We start from the raw sequence: 16,288 nt of genomic DNA on the forward strand, positions 1-16,288 counted from the left end.
AAATCCTAGAAATAATTCATTAATAAAAGCACACTTAACTATTGCACATCAAGTTCAAACGATATAGTATCCAACATTAGAGAGACAAAGATATTATTATTACATCCTTATTATTTAATTTATGTAAATCAAGTATATTTTATTAATTAATTCCGAAATAAATAAGAAAAATATAACTCCAATAACGTAGACACTAAAATGAGAGTCCAAAATCGTCACCATTTAATTTTGAACTTCATTAGAACAATTAATGGAACTATAAATAGCACGCGAATCAGTCATGTATACTCGATATCATCATTTTCCCAAAACCATCATTTAATTTTTTTTTTATATTTTAAAGTTTTTAATTAATTAAATTTTGTGTATTAAATCCTTATTTATTTGAACTATATATATATATTTTAATATTAAATATATCGTATAATTTCTTATTTGAATCATATAAAATTTTATTTTATAACTAAAATATAATTTTAATATAATACATATATAATTATTTTAAATATACTGTTGAGATGGATACACGCGCAAAGTGTGCAGCCTCTAGTTATATATAAATAGACTCACCCTTTTTCAAACTCTTATGTCGTCATTTAATTCTTCTTTCTTTTTAAACTTTTTCTCTCGAAATTTAACTTTTTTTAAAGTCTTACTAAAACACTGCTCCTACAATATCGAGATTCTGCATGAAATACGCAACCCTTTCGCCCCTCCTTTCTCTCCGCTCGCTTGGAATCCCAAAGAGCCAAAGCCGTAGACACCAAGGAAACACTTTCCGAGAGAATTATCTACTACACTTTCTCTTTCACAAAAGCAATTTCAAGATTTTCTCCAAGAATTTGAAAGGGCAAGAAAAAGTTGGGTACAGTTGCAAGTGGCTAACCGTACATTTTACTCTGAATGGATAATTTGCCAAAGCCTCCGCCATTGGTGGACCAACTCCGCCGTAGGGCATTGTTGGTCGCACAGAAGCCTCCTGAATTGGCAACGGCCTCGCCGGAGCAGTTGATAGCGTTGCTTCACGACAGTAATCTTCGTGAAGCGGTTCTTAGTCGACTCAACATTGTGATCAAAGAGGTAAACATAATTTTCTTTTATCGTTTTGGTACCAAGAAAAAGTTCATCTTTTGAGTTTTGAATCGTCACCCGCAGAAAGCCAAGCGTTGATGGGCAGAGGTGTATCCATACTTATAATGCACCCACTACCTGACCTTAGTATGATACACGGAGTAGTATATTTTTTATAAAATTGTTCAATTACATATATTTATGGAGGTAGAGGCATGTAGAATTTGAATATTATGGATATGGTTCGAGTTAGGAATATATTCTACCGCAATTTATTGGGTTCCAAATCTATTATTTGTACTTATTTAGTCAAATTGTTAGGTCTGAGCCGACATTGCTAGGTTTGGATGAACCCCTAATTCATACACTACATTCAGCTCTGAGTCGATGAGAGAGTGATAGTCTAGTGGAAAAGGACTAGAAATTGGAGATTCCTCTCCATGAGAGTGAAGAAGAATCACTATTGATGCTTGAAAGGAGGGTTTTCAAGTGTGGGGTCTGTTTGTGTGTGTGTATACAATATATGTATATGTACGTGTCGAGGCGAAAAATGCATCCACTACCATGTACTATTATGCGACGGTTGGAGGGTGGTGTCTTTTAATGCTGTCACACCCCCAGTATGTAGGAAGGAGCACGTAATGAGAAAAGTAGTCTCCAAAGGGATGGCCTAGTGATTGAGACGTGGATGGCCTAGTAACAACCTAGATTTTAGGTTTAAATCCAGCTACAATACTTGGTGTGAGCCCATGTAGTACTCCAGTTTGGTGGGCAGAATTACCTTCGCAATGGATGGTGTGTAATTTTATAGTACATCTGAGGTTTAAACCCCCCGTATGTGTGTAATTTTATATGTTGATCACATCAGGATAAATTAGTACCCCTATAATATTATAGCAAGTTCTGTAATCAACTAAAAGTACTCCATCAATCTTTCAGTAGTTGTAGAAAATAACACCACACCAACTACTATTATGTGGCAATGGCCAATGAGTAAGCACTTAGTATACATATATATTGTTTAATAGGTCAAGCAGAACACACTGTGTGATCACACTGGCGGGGAACTGATATAATCCATCTTGATTTCTCCTGACGATATACAACTGATTGGCTTCTTCTTCATTTATATGGTTAATTTCTTAAAAGAATATACTAATAAATTAACTGTGAAGAATGAACTTAACTTTGATACAGTTCAACATGATAAACAGATCTTCTTGATTTTGTTTATTTCCAATTATCTTTTGCTTTGTCTCTCATCTATCCTGTCTAACGTGGTAATTTTTTGGTGACAATTCTGAGGTGGTTATTTTATATTATTTTGTCAGAAGCGAGAAATGTGCAGCGATCTTGCTTTGTTGTTGTGGAACTCCTTTAATACAGTCTATTTACTTTTACAGGTATACCTCTTTTAGTTTTTGCCAATCTTTTGTCAACTACATTTCAAATTATGCTTAAGCTGAACTTTTAGTTTTTCACCTTGAGGTCTGCTTGCGAAAGGCAAAGTTTCCACATTGATCCATAGAAGGCACATGTAGATTAGAGTTTTTTTTTTTGTATTTGGTTTGCTCTTCCAAATAATATTGATATTAATAGTAGTACAGAAACTGAATTATGCAAAATTTCCATTCTGAAATATCTAAGTTAGCTTATCTAACCAAAGACTTTAGGACATTTTTTATTATTATTTTGTGGATGGTCGTGGTAAGAAGAAACGAACTCACTTAGCAGATGTGAACGCTTAACAGCATGAAAACGTAAAACCTCTCGAATTAAGTTTCAATCTTTGTGAGATGGTTCAATTGGGTATCTGCTTAATAGCTTGCTACTATTTGACAAAAATGGCCAACTACTGTTGTATCAATAAAAGAAAGGGATATGCAAAAAAAACTTGATAGTTTGAGTTTAGTCGATGCTTTATTTGGGGGGGGGGGGGGGGGTCTTATAATTAGTTCTTCACTAGGAATAATCTGTGCATTTTATTGTCAGACTCTGAGATTTCTTCAGTGTCGATAGTAATGAGAACTGTAGAAAAGTTTGACATAAGAAAGGGTTAATTTTGTTAGTTCATCTTTTATATGTATTATGCTCGTGATATTCATTTGAGTTGCTGCATTGTAAGTTAGCTCTTTGACTGTATTTGGGTTAGTATATTCTAAATTATTTTTCTGGGGTGCGTGAAATCTTGAATATAGAATTGGTCCATATGTTCTGGTCATATTGCTATAACAGTCAGTTATTCAAGAGATCTATAAAGCAATAGGATTTGAGATAGATTGAGAACGGCTGCAACTAGCCTTGCACATTGAAAATAAGATTTGAAACTGATAAGTTTTGCTCAAATACATGATTTTATTTCAATGAATCCATATGGAGCCCTTTCTGTAAGCACCAAAAACAAATATGTGAGGCACTTAATCTGCAGGCAGGACAAGCCTTATACATCGAATGTTATGGCAAAAGATGTAGATGGATCAGGAGTTCTAAATTGCTACAAGTTTTTGGAGCCTAACTTTTCTTTTCACTTCAGGAAGTATTAGCAGTGTACCCGAAGTTGTCAACCTCAACGTTAACCATGAAGGAATCTACTCGAGTTTGTGATGCTCTTACTTTACTTCAGGTCAATATATACCACTGTACTTCTCCTTGTGCGTTTGCATATAATCTTGGTTTGGCGTGTATCCTTAGCTTCTACATCTTGTACATACATATCATATTACATATTTTCTATTAGAGAAGGTGAAAGTGCTAATCAACAAGGATAAGCTTGCTTTCAACTTCCTTCTTCATGCACTTGCTTCAAAACTTGTTCGACTAGAATGTGCTGCATCCTAGATTAGGATCACGCTTAAATTAAATAATTTGGTAATACAGTATGAATGTTTCCTTCTTTCCAATGTTACGATGGTAAGAGGTTATAGCATCAAATCTGTGCTTGAGAGTAAGAATATTTGATGATCATAACCTAGGAATAAAGGTCCTAGTCTTTCCCACTTGAAATGTCCATAAAACACTGAAGCACCAGAATAAATGTCAGTTTATATTTCTCCACAGATATCTCATATCACAATCATTATTATTCGATGGAGCACTGTAATATGAGTAGCAAACTGCTTTAATATCGTCGTAGTAACTTTAGTTCTATCGATAATCAAGTCTGATGTTTAAGCAAGTGTCACATGGAAAGGTAAAACTCATTGAATAATTATTCTTATAAGTAATATCCATGCAGTGCAATGTTAGAGGCAATCTAATGCTGGTTGCACTAAATTGGGTTTAAAATGCAGATGAAGGGAAAAATCATCAGAATATAGTCAGTACACAGGATTTTTGTGCATGACTTCACGGAAACTGTATCCACGATATATAATTCTCACAAAGTGAAATTTTCTTACTGAATAGATAATGCGATAGTCAGTGATGTTCTGGAATCAGGAGGATGAAGTCATAAAATGAACTTGACGGAATCAGAATGTAGTCTACTATTTTCACCAGCTTGTGCCCTCTTCATGATATGTAACAACCGCTCTTTTATGGCTTTATGAGTGCAGTGTATGGCCTCTCATCCAGAAACAAGGAAGGGGCTCGTCAAAGGTAGCGTGATTCTCTAATGCTTCACACTAAAATGAATTTTAAGCTAAATCTTTGTCAATCTACTTCTGAAAGTGAGTGGATTAGTACATATGCAAATGAGCATGCACGTATCTACCAAAACAACAGGTTCAATTTACTAGTTTTTAAATGGACTAGTTTTTCCGTTTTACCTTTTCATTGACCTAAGTGTTATTACAATATTGCAATTTTATTCGCTTTTTCTAGGCATATCTTCCATTCTCCTTTACTGCAAATTTCAGATTGCGTATTATAAGAACAGATTTTGCCCACTGCAGTCCTTTTTTCAATACAAAAGTTCGTTAGTTTATATGGTTTCTGATTTTAATGTATTGAGAACATGAATTGTAAACGTTCACGCCACTATCATTTTTGTGGTTAGTATGCACATTGTGCCTAGAAAGACCTTTGTTAAGAAGCATCGTCCATCTGCTGGTCTGGTTATCTTCAAACATTTAATTTGTATTCACTTCTTCAATAGGTTTATCCTCTGCCTTTTACCCTCCTGGTTTTCTTCATGGATTGTGATAGAGCACAAGTAAAGGAATCATAGACTGATTGCTGAGTGAACTGGAAATTGCTTTTGTCTCCTGTTATTCAGAATTAGTTTATTCTTCTAACACTTTTTTGTATGCAGCCAACATACCATTTTATCTTTACCCATTTCTCAGAGCTTCAGCAAATGAGAAGCCTCTGGAATTTTTGAGGCTAAGCAGCTTGGGTGTTATTGGTTCCCTAGCAAAGGTGATAATATAACTTAAACAATTACACACGTGTTCTGTCCTAGTACTCATTACATTGCTTTCATTCATTGATTTTTCAATTCTCTTCAACTTGAACCGTATATTGAGTAACTAAACTTAACGTAGTTTAGTCTAGCATGACTAACTGCATTGCATGGATGTTATGTCCAACCAATTTTTCTCTTAGAAAATTAGAACCTATTTTACTGCAGCTATTGTCGCTCTTAATGCAGTAGAAGCATGAGTATTTTAATTCCCTTTTACTTACAACAAACTTATAGATGCATTACTATGGGTCATGACTCTTCTCCACTTCTATTGTGAAAGTCAACATTTGCACGTAAGTGAATTCCGTCCGCATTCTCATCTCATACTAATTAGCAAAATACCAATCTGATTTCTCTGAAGTATTAACTCTCTGTGATGTATGGACTTTCATATGGTAATGTAAACCATTGATCTTACACTCTATGTAGTTATCCTAAGAAGAACTAATACGATATCTGAATTCACTTTGTTGTGCAGTTTGATGATCCATATGGACCAGAAATTCTTAATTTCTTCCTGGAAACACAACTATTTCCATTGTGCCTGCGCTGCATGGATCAGGGAGATGAACTGTCACGGAAGGTTAGGCCTGCCTTCAATTTCATCTTTTGCAAAAATATTACTTCATTCTCATCTTCTACGAGAGTGATATTCTTATATAAACATAAATATACATGTGTGAGTTATCATCAGAAATGCTTATACTGTGCTTAACATTCTATACATTTAGTTCAAATGAAAAAAAAATTGAATTCTGAAGTAAACTAAACGAATTTACAAAGAATGAAGGACCACACTATCAAGAGCAAAGCAGAGGAGGGGTTTTTCCAAGAAGGCCCTTCGGAGGAAAAATAATATATAGGATTTTGTTGTCTCCAATTAAAGTTTGAAATGGGAGAATGAAGATATGACCTGGCATATTCAGAACATCGTCAAAAATTTTGGTCAGTCAAATTGGGGTGAGCTTGAGGTAGGGAAAGTGCTGGTCCTCAAAGTCAAAGAGTCAGCATCTCATGCTAAACTCTGATAATTAGTATCGTAATCATTTGTTTACTGTATATATCATACACGTCATAGTGACATCAACCTTGAGGAGTTAGTATGGTAAAATGTCAGCTAAAATGTAATGCATGAACATCCTTGTATCTGATGCTCTTGGCTGTTGAAACAGTTCTACCGAGGTATTTCATTGGTTTTTGCAGCATTGTCAGAACAAGACAGATTTATATTCTATAGTTGTTTTTGGTGTTAGATTCTTGTATAACAACTAAGAAATCATAATAGGGATAGGACTTATCTTTTGATACATTGTTTTGCTTAAGGAAAGAAGTAGCTCTCAAAGCAGTAGCAAATTCAGTTGCTGATCTCTCATATTATCAAATGTGGACTGTTCAGCAGAACAGTGTTGTACGTGCAGCTATTGCCTCCTGCTTGAGCTATATTTATTTTTATATGAATATGTAAAGTTTAGATAATTGATATTAGAGAACAGTGAGAGTATTGGCACAGGTATTGCCCCATAGCCCTCCAAGTTTGAGCCTTCTGCGAAGCGCTGCTGGTCCTGTTTTTATTCTCTTTTCTCCCTTTTCTGTTTTTTCGGAGCTGCTCCTTTTTGTGTTTCCTTTTTCTCTTTTTCTCTTACTTCATCTGTCCTAAAGCTAGCTGCGAAATTGCGACATGTTTCTCGCATTCCTGTTCGCCAAATGCCTGTGTCTCATCTCTCACAAATTCCAGATCAAGCATACTACAAATTACCTCTAGGTTTCTTTTGACATTCACTTTTCCTGTTCTCTTTTCATTCTCCTCTTGTTTTTCATTTTACTAATATGTTATCCTTCAATTTGTATTCTCTATTAGTACATGATTCTCCAAGAAAAAATATGAGTTTTTACCAACTCTGTATCTCTTCTCCTATAAGTTCAAACAGAGCTTTGATCTCTAAATTCTTGTTCCATGATCTGAAGCAATGGAAATTAATCTAGAATTCTACTATCATTTATGCATGATTTTTATCAATCTTTAGAGCATTTATCGTAATTTGACTTTTTATATAGGATGTCAATCTACGGAAACTCTCTTTCTTTATTCGGTTTTAGGATAGATATGCTTCACGAACATAACAGAGTTATTTTAGTATGACTTTTGATGATCGTGTCATCATGTATGTAATAAACTGGTGGTGGCTTTCTTTCCACTTGATTATAGCTTCATTGGGTGTCGCTCGGCTTATCTTGATTTGAAATTTTCCACTAACAGTAATAATGGTTTAGCAAATGTTTTCTCCCATATACCGGTTTTTAGTACATTATTTTTTCAGTATGATTAAATGAAAAGACTGTTATGGTTGTACAGGTTGCAACGCTCATAGTAATGAAAATCTTGATGCAAGAGGAAGGGCTGGACTATAGCTGTGCTTTCACTGAACGGTTTTTGGCAGTGGTACAAGCCTTGAGTCGACTGGTAGAAAAGATTTCTGTAAACCCTTGTTTACAGCTGCTAAAATATGTCGTTCAATGTTATCTGAGTCTTTCGCAAGTATCAAGGTTAGGCGAGTAAAACTTTTTGTCCCTGCTGATGGTTATTTCATCGCTAATTATCCATTTGTATTTTATGTTAATTATTGTTTGATCTTCTTCGTAATACAGGGTATGTGATGTATTGAGATACAAGTTTCCTCCGCAGCTAATTGACAACACTTTTCACATCATTCTTCGTGTGAGTCCATCAGCTTCTTTCCTCCACACTTGTAAACTGCTGCGATCTCTCCAGCTAATGTTGCACCTACACTGTTTGAAATTACTGCCACGGCCTCACCTTCATAATTATTTTTTGCAGGAAGATCCAGATACTCTAAATATGTTACAGCAAATATTTTTCAACATAACTTCGCGGGGATCTAGACCGTAATTGCTAGGAAGAAGAGTGAAGCATAGACTAGCAGGTACAGATAGCTACAAAATCTAAAAAGTCTTGGATAGGATTTCAACCAACTTGCTTTAGAAATCCCATCCTTATATAATAGTAGTAGGAAGAGGTAATTTGGGAAAGGGAAGAAGGAGCTTGTTGGGTAACTGATATTGTAATATGCTGCTACCATATTATAATCCTAGATAGCTTGAGAACTTCTTGAACAGCCTTAAACTAGGAGTAGTAGTTTTGCCCTGGTTGCTTACTACAATTTTGCAGCTCTTTTCACATAAAGTGAAGCCATCCCCGTCTCGTTTTCTTTTCTTTTCGTTGGTTATCAATTGTTATCTAATTCAAATGGCAGCCACGGATCGATAGATCACTAATTGCCAATCATATTTTTTTTTTTAACTTAATATTGACATGAGATGAGTTTAAACGGAGTAACATGGCCAGTGAGGATTCTTATAGTCGAACTCAACTTATTTGACGTAGTTGTTGTTGTCTTAGACTTGGGAAGATGGAGGGTAGAATTAAGGTGGGACAAGATTGTGACAGGGTTATATGTGGTGGAGAATTTTAAGTCCACATCTCCAAGCCCATTTTATTTCTATACTTGGAGTAAGGATAAAGGAGGAGTGAAAATAAGAGCTGATCCTAAGAGAAAAAGTACTTATGAAAACTCAAATGTTCAGATATGGGGTCAATAGTTAAAGATTCTGTTCTACTCAATAATGTTTCACTTCTCACTATTGTAATCCCGCAACAAATGAAATGCTACCTTTTCAAATCCAGACACATGCACTGAAATTTGTTTTTATACTACCAAAATCAAATTTGAAACTTGTTTGACTTCTCCAGAGCTAGTTGCTGAATCAGTCCATAGCCCACACAATATCTGCTTCATGTTTTCTACTCCGACAATACTATGCTTGACAAATCCTATGACTTTGTTGTACTACGAACCTTAAGTTGGTACGAGAAATAAAGGCTGTAATCAGCCAAAGCAACTTCCCTGTGGATCTAACAAAAGTAGGCAATGCATCAACATTTGGGTTTGAATTGCGAATTAGTCTCATTTCCATCTCTTTTTATGTTGGTTTTGGTTGAAAATATAAATGATGAGTGAGGGGAAGCAAAAGAGAAGACATATGATTTCCCTTGTTAAGAAAGCAAGTTTAAGCAGAGGAGAAATAAATGTGGCGATATCGAATATCTATGCTAATGTATAATTTTTACAATCTTGATTGGCAAACAAGCTAAAGTGTAATATATATATATATATATATATATATATATATATATATATATATATATATTATTATTATAATTCTCATTCTACCATACTAAATGATTGCAAGTGTTTTATTCTTAACATTAATTGATTTTCAGTTTAAGGATAGTAAGTCAATTATTTTCTCAATCATTTGCCCTTTCTTTCCCTTTGTGGCCAAACATAGTACTCCCTCCGTCTCAAATTATTTATCGTGCTTTCTAAAAATAGTTGTCTAAATTATTTTATCATTTTAAAAGTTCAAGACAAAATAAATTATATTTTTTCTATTTTACCCGTAATAATAATTATTCTTAAAGATGGAGATAGTACATAAATAGAATAAGTATTCAATGAAGACAAATTATATCTTAAAACATAAATAAGGGTAAAATAGTCCAACTCTCCTCTTAATTAATGTTACTTAAGGGACGTATAAAAAGAAAACACGAGAGATAATTTGAGACGGAAGGAGTATCTATTATAGAAAGAAATCATCAATCTTAGAGAGGCATATTTAGAAGTACGGAATGTTATATATATATATTTATTTAATTGTGGGACATGAAAGAGTGAGGTGACACTTTTCTTTGGCCAAGGAACTCACTTATCTTTTTGCTCCTTTTTTTGCTTTTTTTTCTCATGATTTGTGTTTAACTTAACTTGAAAAGTCCACAATCCCTAAATAATTACTTAATTGAAGGTGATAGGAGTTACTTGAGGAAAATAAAAGATGAAATACTTTACTTATTGTATTAGATGAACCCGTAAATGTTATTAAAGGTTACTTTCCATCCTATGCAAATATAGAGAACTAATCACCTCTTCCCTCCCCAAAATGAAAGAACCTATGCTTAACCAAGTAATTGTTGGCACAAAATGTTTAAGTAAGAGGAAGCAAAATTGTAAATGTCGATGAAAATACTTAAGAGTACAGTGGAAGCAAAAGTGTCCGTAAAATGAGACACCGGTGAAATGCGGAGGCGGTTGCGCGACTCCTTTCGGTAGAAATAGCAGAGACGATGCGGATAAATCCAGTTGTGATATTTTCGTAAGAGCTCTTTGGGGTTAATTGATCAAAACATATGAATACTGGTTGATAGCGTGTAGATAAGAGAACATTTTGTGATTCAGTTTCATAACTTTTGGTTTCCCACTTGAGAAGTTAAAACATACGGTTCAACGAATTTTATTTACCTTTTTTTTTTCTTTCCTCTTGGGACTTCAATTTCTATGGAAGGAGAGGAAGCTGATTTTAAGGCATAAACATTGTAAGTTCATTGATTTTTTTATTCATTTCTTTTTGGCATTCAATTCGATATACGACACAGGGATATTTTTAAGGTCAAAATTTTAGAAGATATTATTTAAAAATAAGGAATTAAAGTGATAATTTGCGTTATCCAATAAAAGGAGAGGAAACTTTTTGCTTGGAGCAGAAGATTTGCTTCATGAATCAGAATTGGGTAACACTGTTAGTTTTTGAATATACTGTGTCAGTAAGACTAAAGATACTCCACTTTAGCATACTTAAGGGACTAAATATACTCAGGGTCATATTTAAAAGACTAAAATAGACCGACCATCAACGATAAGGAACAATGTTGGCCAAAAACTCTTGAGAGAGGGTATGTTTACCTTTTTTGAATGCTTACGCTACTGTTTGCACGCTCAATTTTGACAATATAATAATTATATCCTTTTATGATTGCAATATTTAATTTGCATTCTTCATACTAATTTAATGAGAAACGCTTCAACGCTATTATTTATTAATATCAAAGAATCTGTACCTGTATCTTACAACTTATTTACCCGAAAAATGGATGAGTTGAATTTATACGTAGTTCTAAGGGTATGTGGTATAACTTGATACAAATCGTAAGAGTAAGTAGAAATATCGAATATTGACTATAAAGAAACGATACAAACCGAATTGAAAGGAAGATGATTTATGAACAAGCAAAAATGAAATTATGTATGAAGCTAAAAAGGATAATCTCTTAATATGGGAATGTATCAACAGTATTTGAGTTACAATATATTAATGACTTGATGGATCCTTACAGGAATAATAGCCATCCCTCTTATAATGGATGGATCCTACTTTGGATATAATAAAAATACATAGTGGGGAACCCATGAGAAATTAACTTTTTCCTAATTTTCGCCGAGATTCCCTTTCTTAGTGCGGATGTAACAACTCTTGTTTCTTGGCTCGATCTTGATCGGACTTGGTATCGGTCGGTTTCCAAGCTTAGAGCTCGATGTGGGCTCGTGCTCGATATTAACTCGAGGTCCGGTATTGACTCGGGCTCGGTATTAGTTGGCCTCTGGCTCTTAAGCTCGATTCCATCACTTCTCATCATAGTTCGATTTGGATTCGAGCTCGATAATGACTTCGAGCTTGGTATTCGACCTGTCTCTGAAACTCGAAGCTCGTTTGTGCCTTCTTCGGATCTCATCTCGATATTATGAAGACTTTCTTCGGTCTATTATGTTCTCATCTCGACCAGTCGTACGAAGGCTGAAATCGGTTTCGACCGTATACAGATAGTCCCCTCGTTTCTCGAGAAGAATGTGGCGAGAAACAATATGATTTTTCAACGGCGCTATTAGATATACATTGACGTTTGCATCGAGCCCGACCATGACGTATGTGATAGCTACCCCGTCAGTTCAGTTTATCAAGACATTTAATGCGTGTCAGGTGATGGTCGGCCACTACTGATATTGAACTGCCATTACTCAATCTACAAATAGCTCCTTTTTTTTTTTTTTTTACCATTTATCACTTTTACATCTTCAATTTCCAAAATTTCCAAGTACTTTCTAGCACTTCCTGAGTTCATTTGTAAATCTGTGATTTTCACTGTAAAATCTTTCTTCTGTGATTTTTACTGCAAAATCTCTTTTTTTAAAAACCTTTGTCATTTCCTTCTATTTTTGATCTTTAAATCCAGAATGGTGAAAACATCTAAAATCGTTCCTCAAAAAGAAAAAGTTTCTTCTTCACAGCCTGCTGCCGACAAATTACCGGTGGAGCCACGACCTGAGGAGTATGTTCCTGGGACTTATGTTCTTACCTTCGATTTTACGATTGACAAAGGCTCGTCGGTTCCCGGTCGATGCAATCCAGTATCGAGGTATATGTGCTCGATAACCGAGGGGCATCTTGAACAGATAAGGAAATATTACAACTGGGAGAACAAAGAAGTGGTAATCCCGGCTCCCGAGGAAGATATTGCTACTCATGTGAAAGGGTTTTTAAGTGTGTATACCTACCCTTTCACGTTAGGCCCCCTCGACCCTGTTGTCATCGATTTTTGCCGTCAATACCAAATAACCCTAGGCCAAATCCATTCTTTTTTTTGGCGGATCGTTATTCTGATCCGCTTCTTTGTGAACAAAATCGAGGGGATGCCTTTCACCCTCGACCACCTTATTAGATTGTACAGCCCCCGCCTCTTTCAAGGCAGGTTAATAAAACTCCAGCGTCGGGCTACCAAGGTGCTGTTCTCGAGCATAGACGAGGACAAGCATCGAGGCTGGATGGGAAGGTTTGTTCGAGTGAAGACTTCGGACCTAATTTCGTCCGAGAAGATGCCATTTTCCGAGGAATGGAACATGAAGCGTAGGTTAATTCTATTGTTATATCCTATTATTTTGCCCCTTTGTTTCTTTCTCACCAATATCCCCTTTTGCGATGCAACGGTTCCTTGGATGTCCGGTGCAGTTCCTAACCTTAAGAGCTGGGTACAGGACCTAGCTTCGACCTCTACATACGCTGAGCGCTCGTGGCGTGATTTGTCAAAGGGTCGATGGGAGGCCAAAAATCATGGTAAGCTTTTTTCTCATATCTCTAATAGTTCGAACGAAATATTTTCCATATACTTAACCAATTTTCTTATGTGTAGGCCTGGGAAACGATGCGGTTTTGGGGCCCTCGTCTGGTGAGGAAGAGATGCAAGCCCTGGTCCAGAAACCGGCGAAGAATCATAAGAGAAAAAGGGCCTCTACTTCCGAGGATCCACAACCTAAGACAAGGGCGGCTCGTAAGCCGAGGAAGAATACCATCTCTTTGACCGAAGAATCAGTTCGGCGTCTAAAGGATGAAGACGAGGAAGAAAAAGAAAACGACGGGTCCGTACTGGAGGCCCGAGTGAAGAAAACCATTGATGCCCCAAAGGCAGCTGGATCGATGGTAGTTTATAAGCCTCTGCCTCGAACTGAGGGTATATCGGAGAAGGGTTCGGGCAAAGTCCCTGAGTTGCTGGAGATCGAGGATGCCTCCCACTGAAGTCAACAAACGGTGGATATATCTGAAGTGGCCGGCCCTGAATATCTCCGAACCGAAGAGAACGCCCAATCTACTCGCTTGGGGCGATAGTAATCGGAGACTCTCCTACTCTCCCCACTTTTTTTGAAGGGGTGGTTCGGGAAGCCCAAACTTTGGGGACCCTCGAGTTAGGCCGTTCTCACGAAGGAGAGGACCCCTTTCCGTGATTGTTTTACTGGTGTCGAGGATGTTGCTAGCCCTAGTGATGTGTCGGGCCTTTTCTATGAAGTGCTACAAGCTCTGAATCGGGTAAGCTCTAACTCCCTTCGTTGGTACCACCTTTATGTTTGTTTTTCTTTTCTAACTTCTTTTCTTATTCGTAGGCCTCAGTAGTTCATCGAGAAGTATGTTCTCAATCTCGAGCTGAGCTGAGACGGTAGGAGGCCGACCTTCGAAGGGAGATTCGAGCAGAGCTGGCCAAGGCTCATCAAGACCAGACCGACCTGACTGAGCAGGTAATGATAATCTTAAAAACCCACAGGCTCAATTCTGGAATGATGGCTAATATTTCGATCTCACAGCTGCAGCAGAAGCTTGAGGCGATCGGGCTGCTTCGTGAGGAGGTTGATACGATAAGGGCGGAGACCTTGGGGTGGACAGATGGCATGGACCGCCTTGCTGCAGAAAAAGAAACTGCTCGAGCCCAATTATTATCGTCCGAAATTCAACTTCAAGGCATAAAGGAGAGGAGCTCGGTTCAATCAAGGAAAATAGAGGAGCTCGAGGCTCGGTTGGATTCCGAACTTGCTAAGGTCAAAGCTAAAGCAGAAAAAGCAAAGGCCAATGCGGATGTATTTGTGGCCGTCTATCAGGCCGATACTGAAGCCGCTCAAGTTCAAGCGAGAGAGGCAGCTGAGACCGCTCAAACTCGAGCACATTGGATTGCTGAACTCGCCCGATGCCAATCTCGGAGGGAAACCCTCGAGGAGATCCATGCTCGAGGTTTTGATCTTACCGAAGAGATAAAAAGGGCTAAAGAGCTTGAAGCCGATGTTGGATCCTTGGCTTCCGATGATGATAATAATGATGATGGGAGCAAGAGTGGGTCCGAGAGCGGGGAGGATCCTGATAGAGAAGAGACCACCCCCGGAGATAACCAGGAAACTTAGGGTTTTTTCCATTTTGGGTTTTTGTGTAGGGTCCTGTTCGAGCATTGTAAATACTTTTGTATATATATATATAAAGATCTTTTCTTTCCCCGACTTGTCTCTGTTTTATTCTCTGCCTTGTGAAGATTTTGTTTCATTCATGACTTATGAAAGTTTTCATAAGTTCGAGGCTTTAGGCAATTTGATCAGATTTGGACCTTGTGATCTTTGTAACCGAGTAAGTGCTTGCTCAGACTCGAAGTAAGAGTAGCCTTTAGGCTTTATGATTGAGTAATTTATCAAACTCGAAGTAAGATAGCCCTTAGGCTTAGTAGTCGAGTGAGTGTTTGCTCGAACTCGCAGTGATAGAGCCCGTAGGCTTAGTGGTCGAGTGAGTGATTGCTCGAACTCGAAGTAATGTAGCCCATAGGCTTAGTAGTCAAGTGAGTGTTTGCTCGAACTCGCAGTGATATAGCCCATAGGCTTAATGGTCGAGTGAGTGATTGCTTGAACTCGAAGTAATATAGCCCGTAGGCTTAGTAGTCGAGTGAGTGTTTGCTCGAACTCGTAGTGATATAGCCCGTAGTCTTATTGCTCGAACTCGAAGTAATGTTGCCCGTAGGCTTAGTAGTCGAGTGAGTGTTTGTTCGAACTCGAGGTAAGAGTAGCCAGTAGGCTTAGTAGTCGAGTGAGTGATTTCTCGAACTCGAAGTATGATTAGCCCGTAGGCTTTATAGATCTTGATTTCTTTGGTATTTTAATTGGCAGTCCCCGATTTATGGGGTAAGTTTTTCAAACTCATTCGGTCGTGACCGGCCCTTAAGCCTGTTTGAATCATGAAGTAGAACGAACTTTCCAAAATATGAGATATCGGTAAAGAAGAAGTTTCTCTTCATAAGTCATTATACATGTGTTCGTGTGTTGTGCCAAGGTTCGAGCAAAACTATGCGGGCATGGTTCGTTTTGACCATAGGCCACTTTTCCCTATCGAGACCCTGTTTGACATGAAGTAACTTTCTTGTATCGAACTTGATTTATTCGATGGTAATGCCCCCCAGTATTCGAGGTTGATTGTAAAGAGGCCTCGGATACTGTTAAATTGTTCTAAGTTAGCACGATCATTGGTTGCCTTATTAAAAACCTTGTCGAAAAACCCATTTGGGATAAAACCGATCTAAGGGAAAAAGAGTGCAACGCATGCTCT

At 37.1% G+C, this 16,288-nt stretch overlaps 1 protein-coding gene across 1 annotated transcript; it reads left to right on the forward strand.

Moving 5' to 3' along the window:
• Nucleotides 1-664: 664 nt before the first annotated feature.
• Nucleotides 665-8,696, forward strand: LOC104093192 (cell differentiation protein rcd1-like). Its single transcript, XM_009598911.4, has 9 exons — nt 665-1,080; nt 2,403-2,474; nt 3,605-3,694; nt 4,626-4,668; nt 5,324-5,430; nt 5,955-6,059; nt 7,830-8,020; nt 8,123-8,192; nt 8,313-8,696. Exons 1-9 carry the CDS (start codon nt 904-906, stop codon nt 8,382-8,384), a joined length of 927 nt encoding a protein of 308 aa, XP_009597206.1. The 5' UTR covers nt 665-903; the 3' UTR covers nt 8,385-8,696.
• The last annotated feature ends 7,592 nt before the right edge of the window (nt 8,697-16,288 follow it).

Source organism: Nicotiana tomentosiformis, chromosome 5 (genome assembly GCF_000390325.3).
Source record: "Nicotiana tomentosiformis chromosome 5, ASM39032v3, whole genome shotgun sequence".
In the NCBI taxonomy this organism is placed as follows: domain Eukaryota; kingdom Viridiplantae; phylum Streptophyta; class Magnoliopsida; order Solanales; family Solanaceae; genus Nicotiana; species Nicotiana tomentosiformis.

What these genes read in the sequence shown, in the direction of transcription:
- LOC104093192 (XM_009598911.4), top strand. Translation starts at nt 904, where the DNA reads ATGGATAATTTGCCAAAGCCTCCGCCATTGGTGGACCAACTCCGCCGT. An exon ending in TCAACATTGTGATCAAAGAG is followed by an intron (nt 1,081 to 2,402) that starts GTAAACATAATT and finishes TTATTTTGTCAG; the next exon opens with AAGCGAGAAATGTGCAGCGA. An exon ending in GAGATGAACTGTCACGGAAG is followed by an intron (nt 6,060 to 7,829) that starts GTTAGGCCTGCC and finishes ATGGTTGTACAG; the next exon opens with GTTGCAACGCTCATAGTAAT.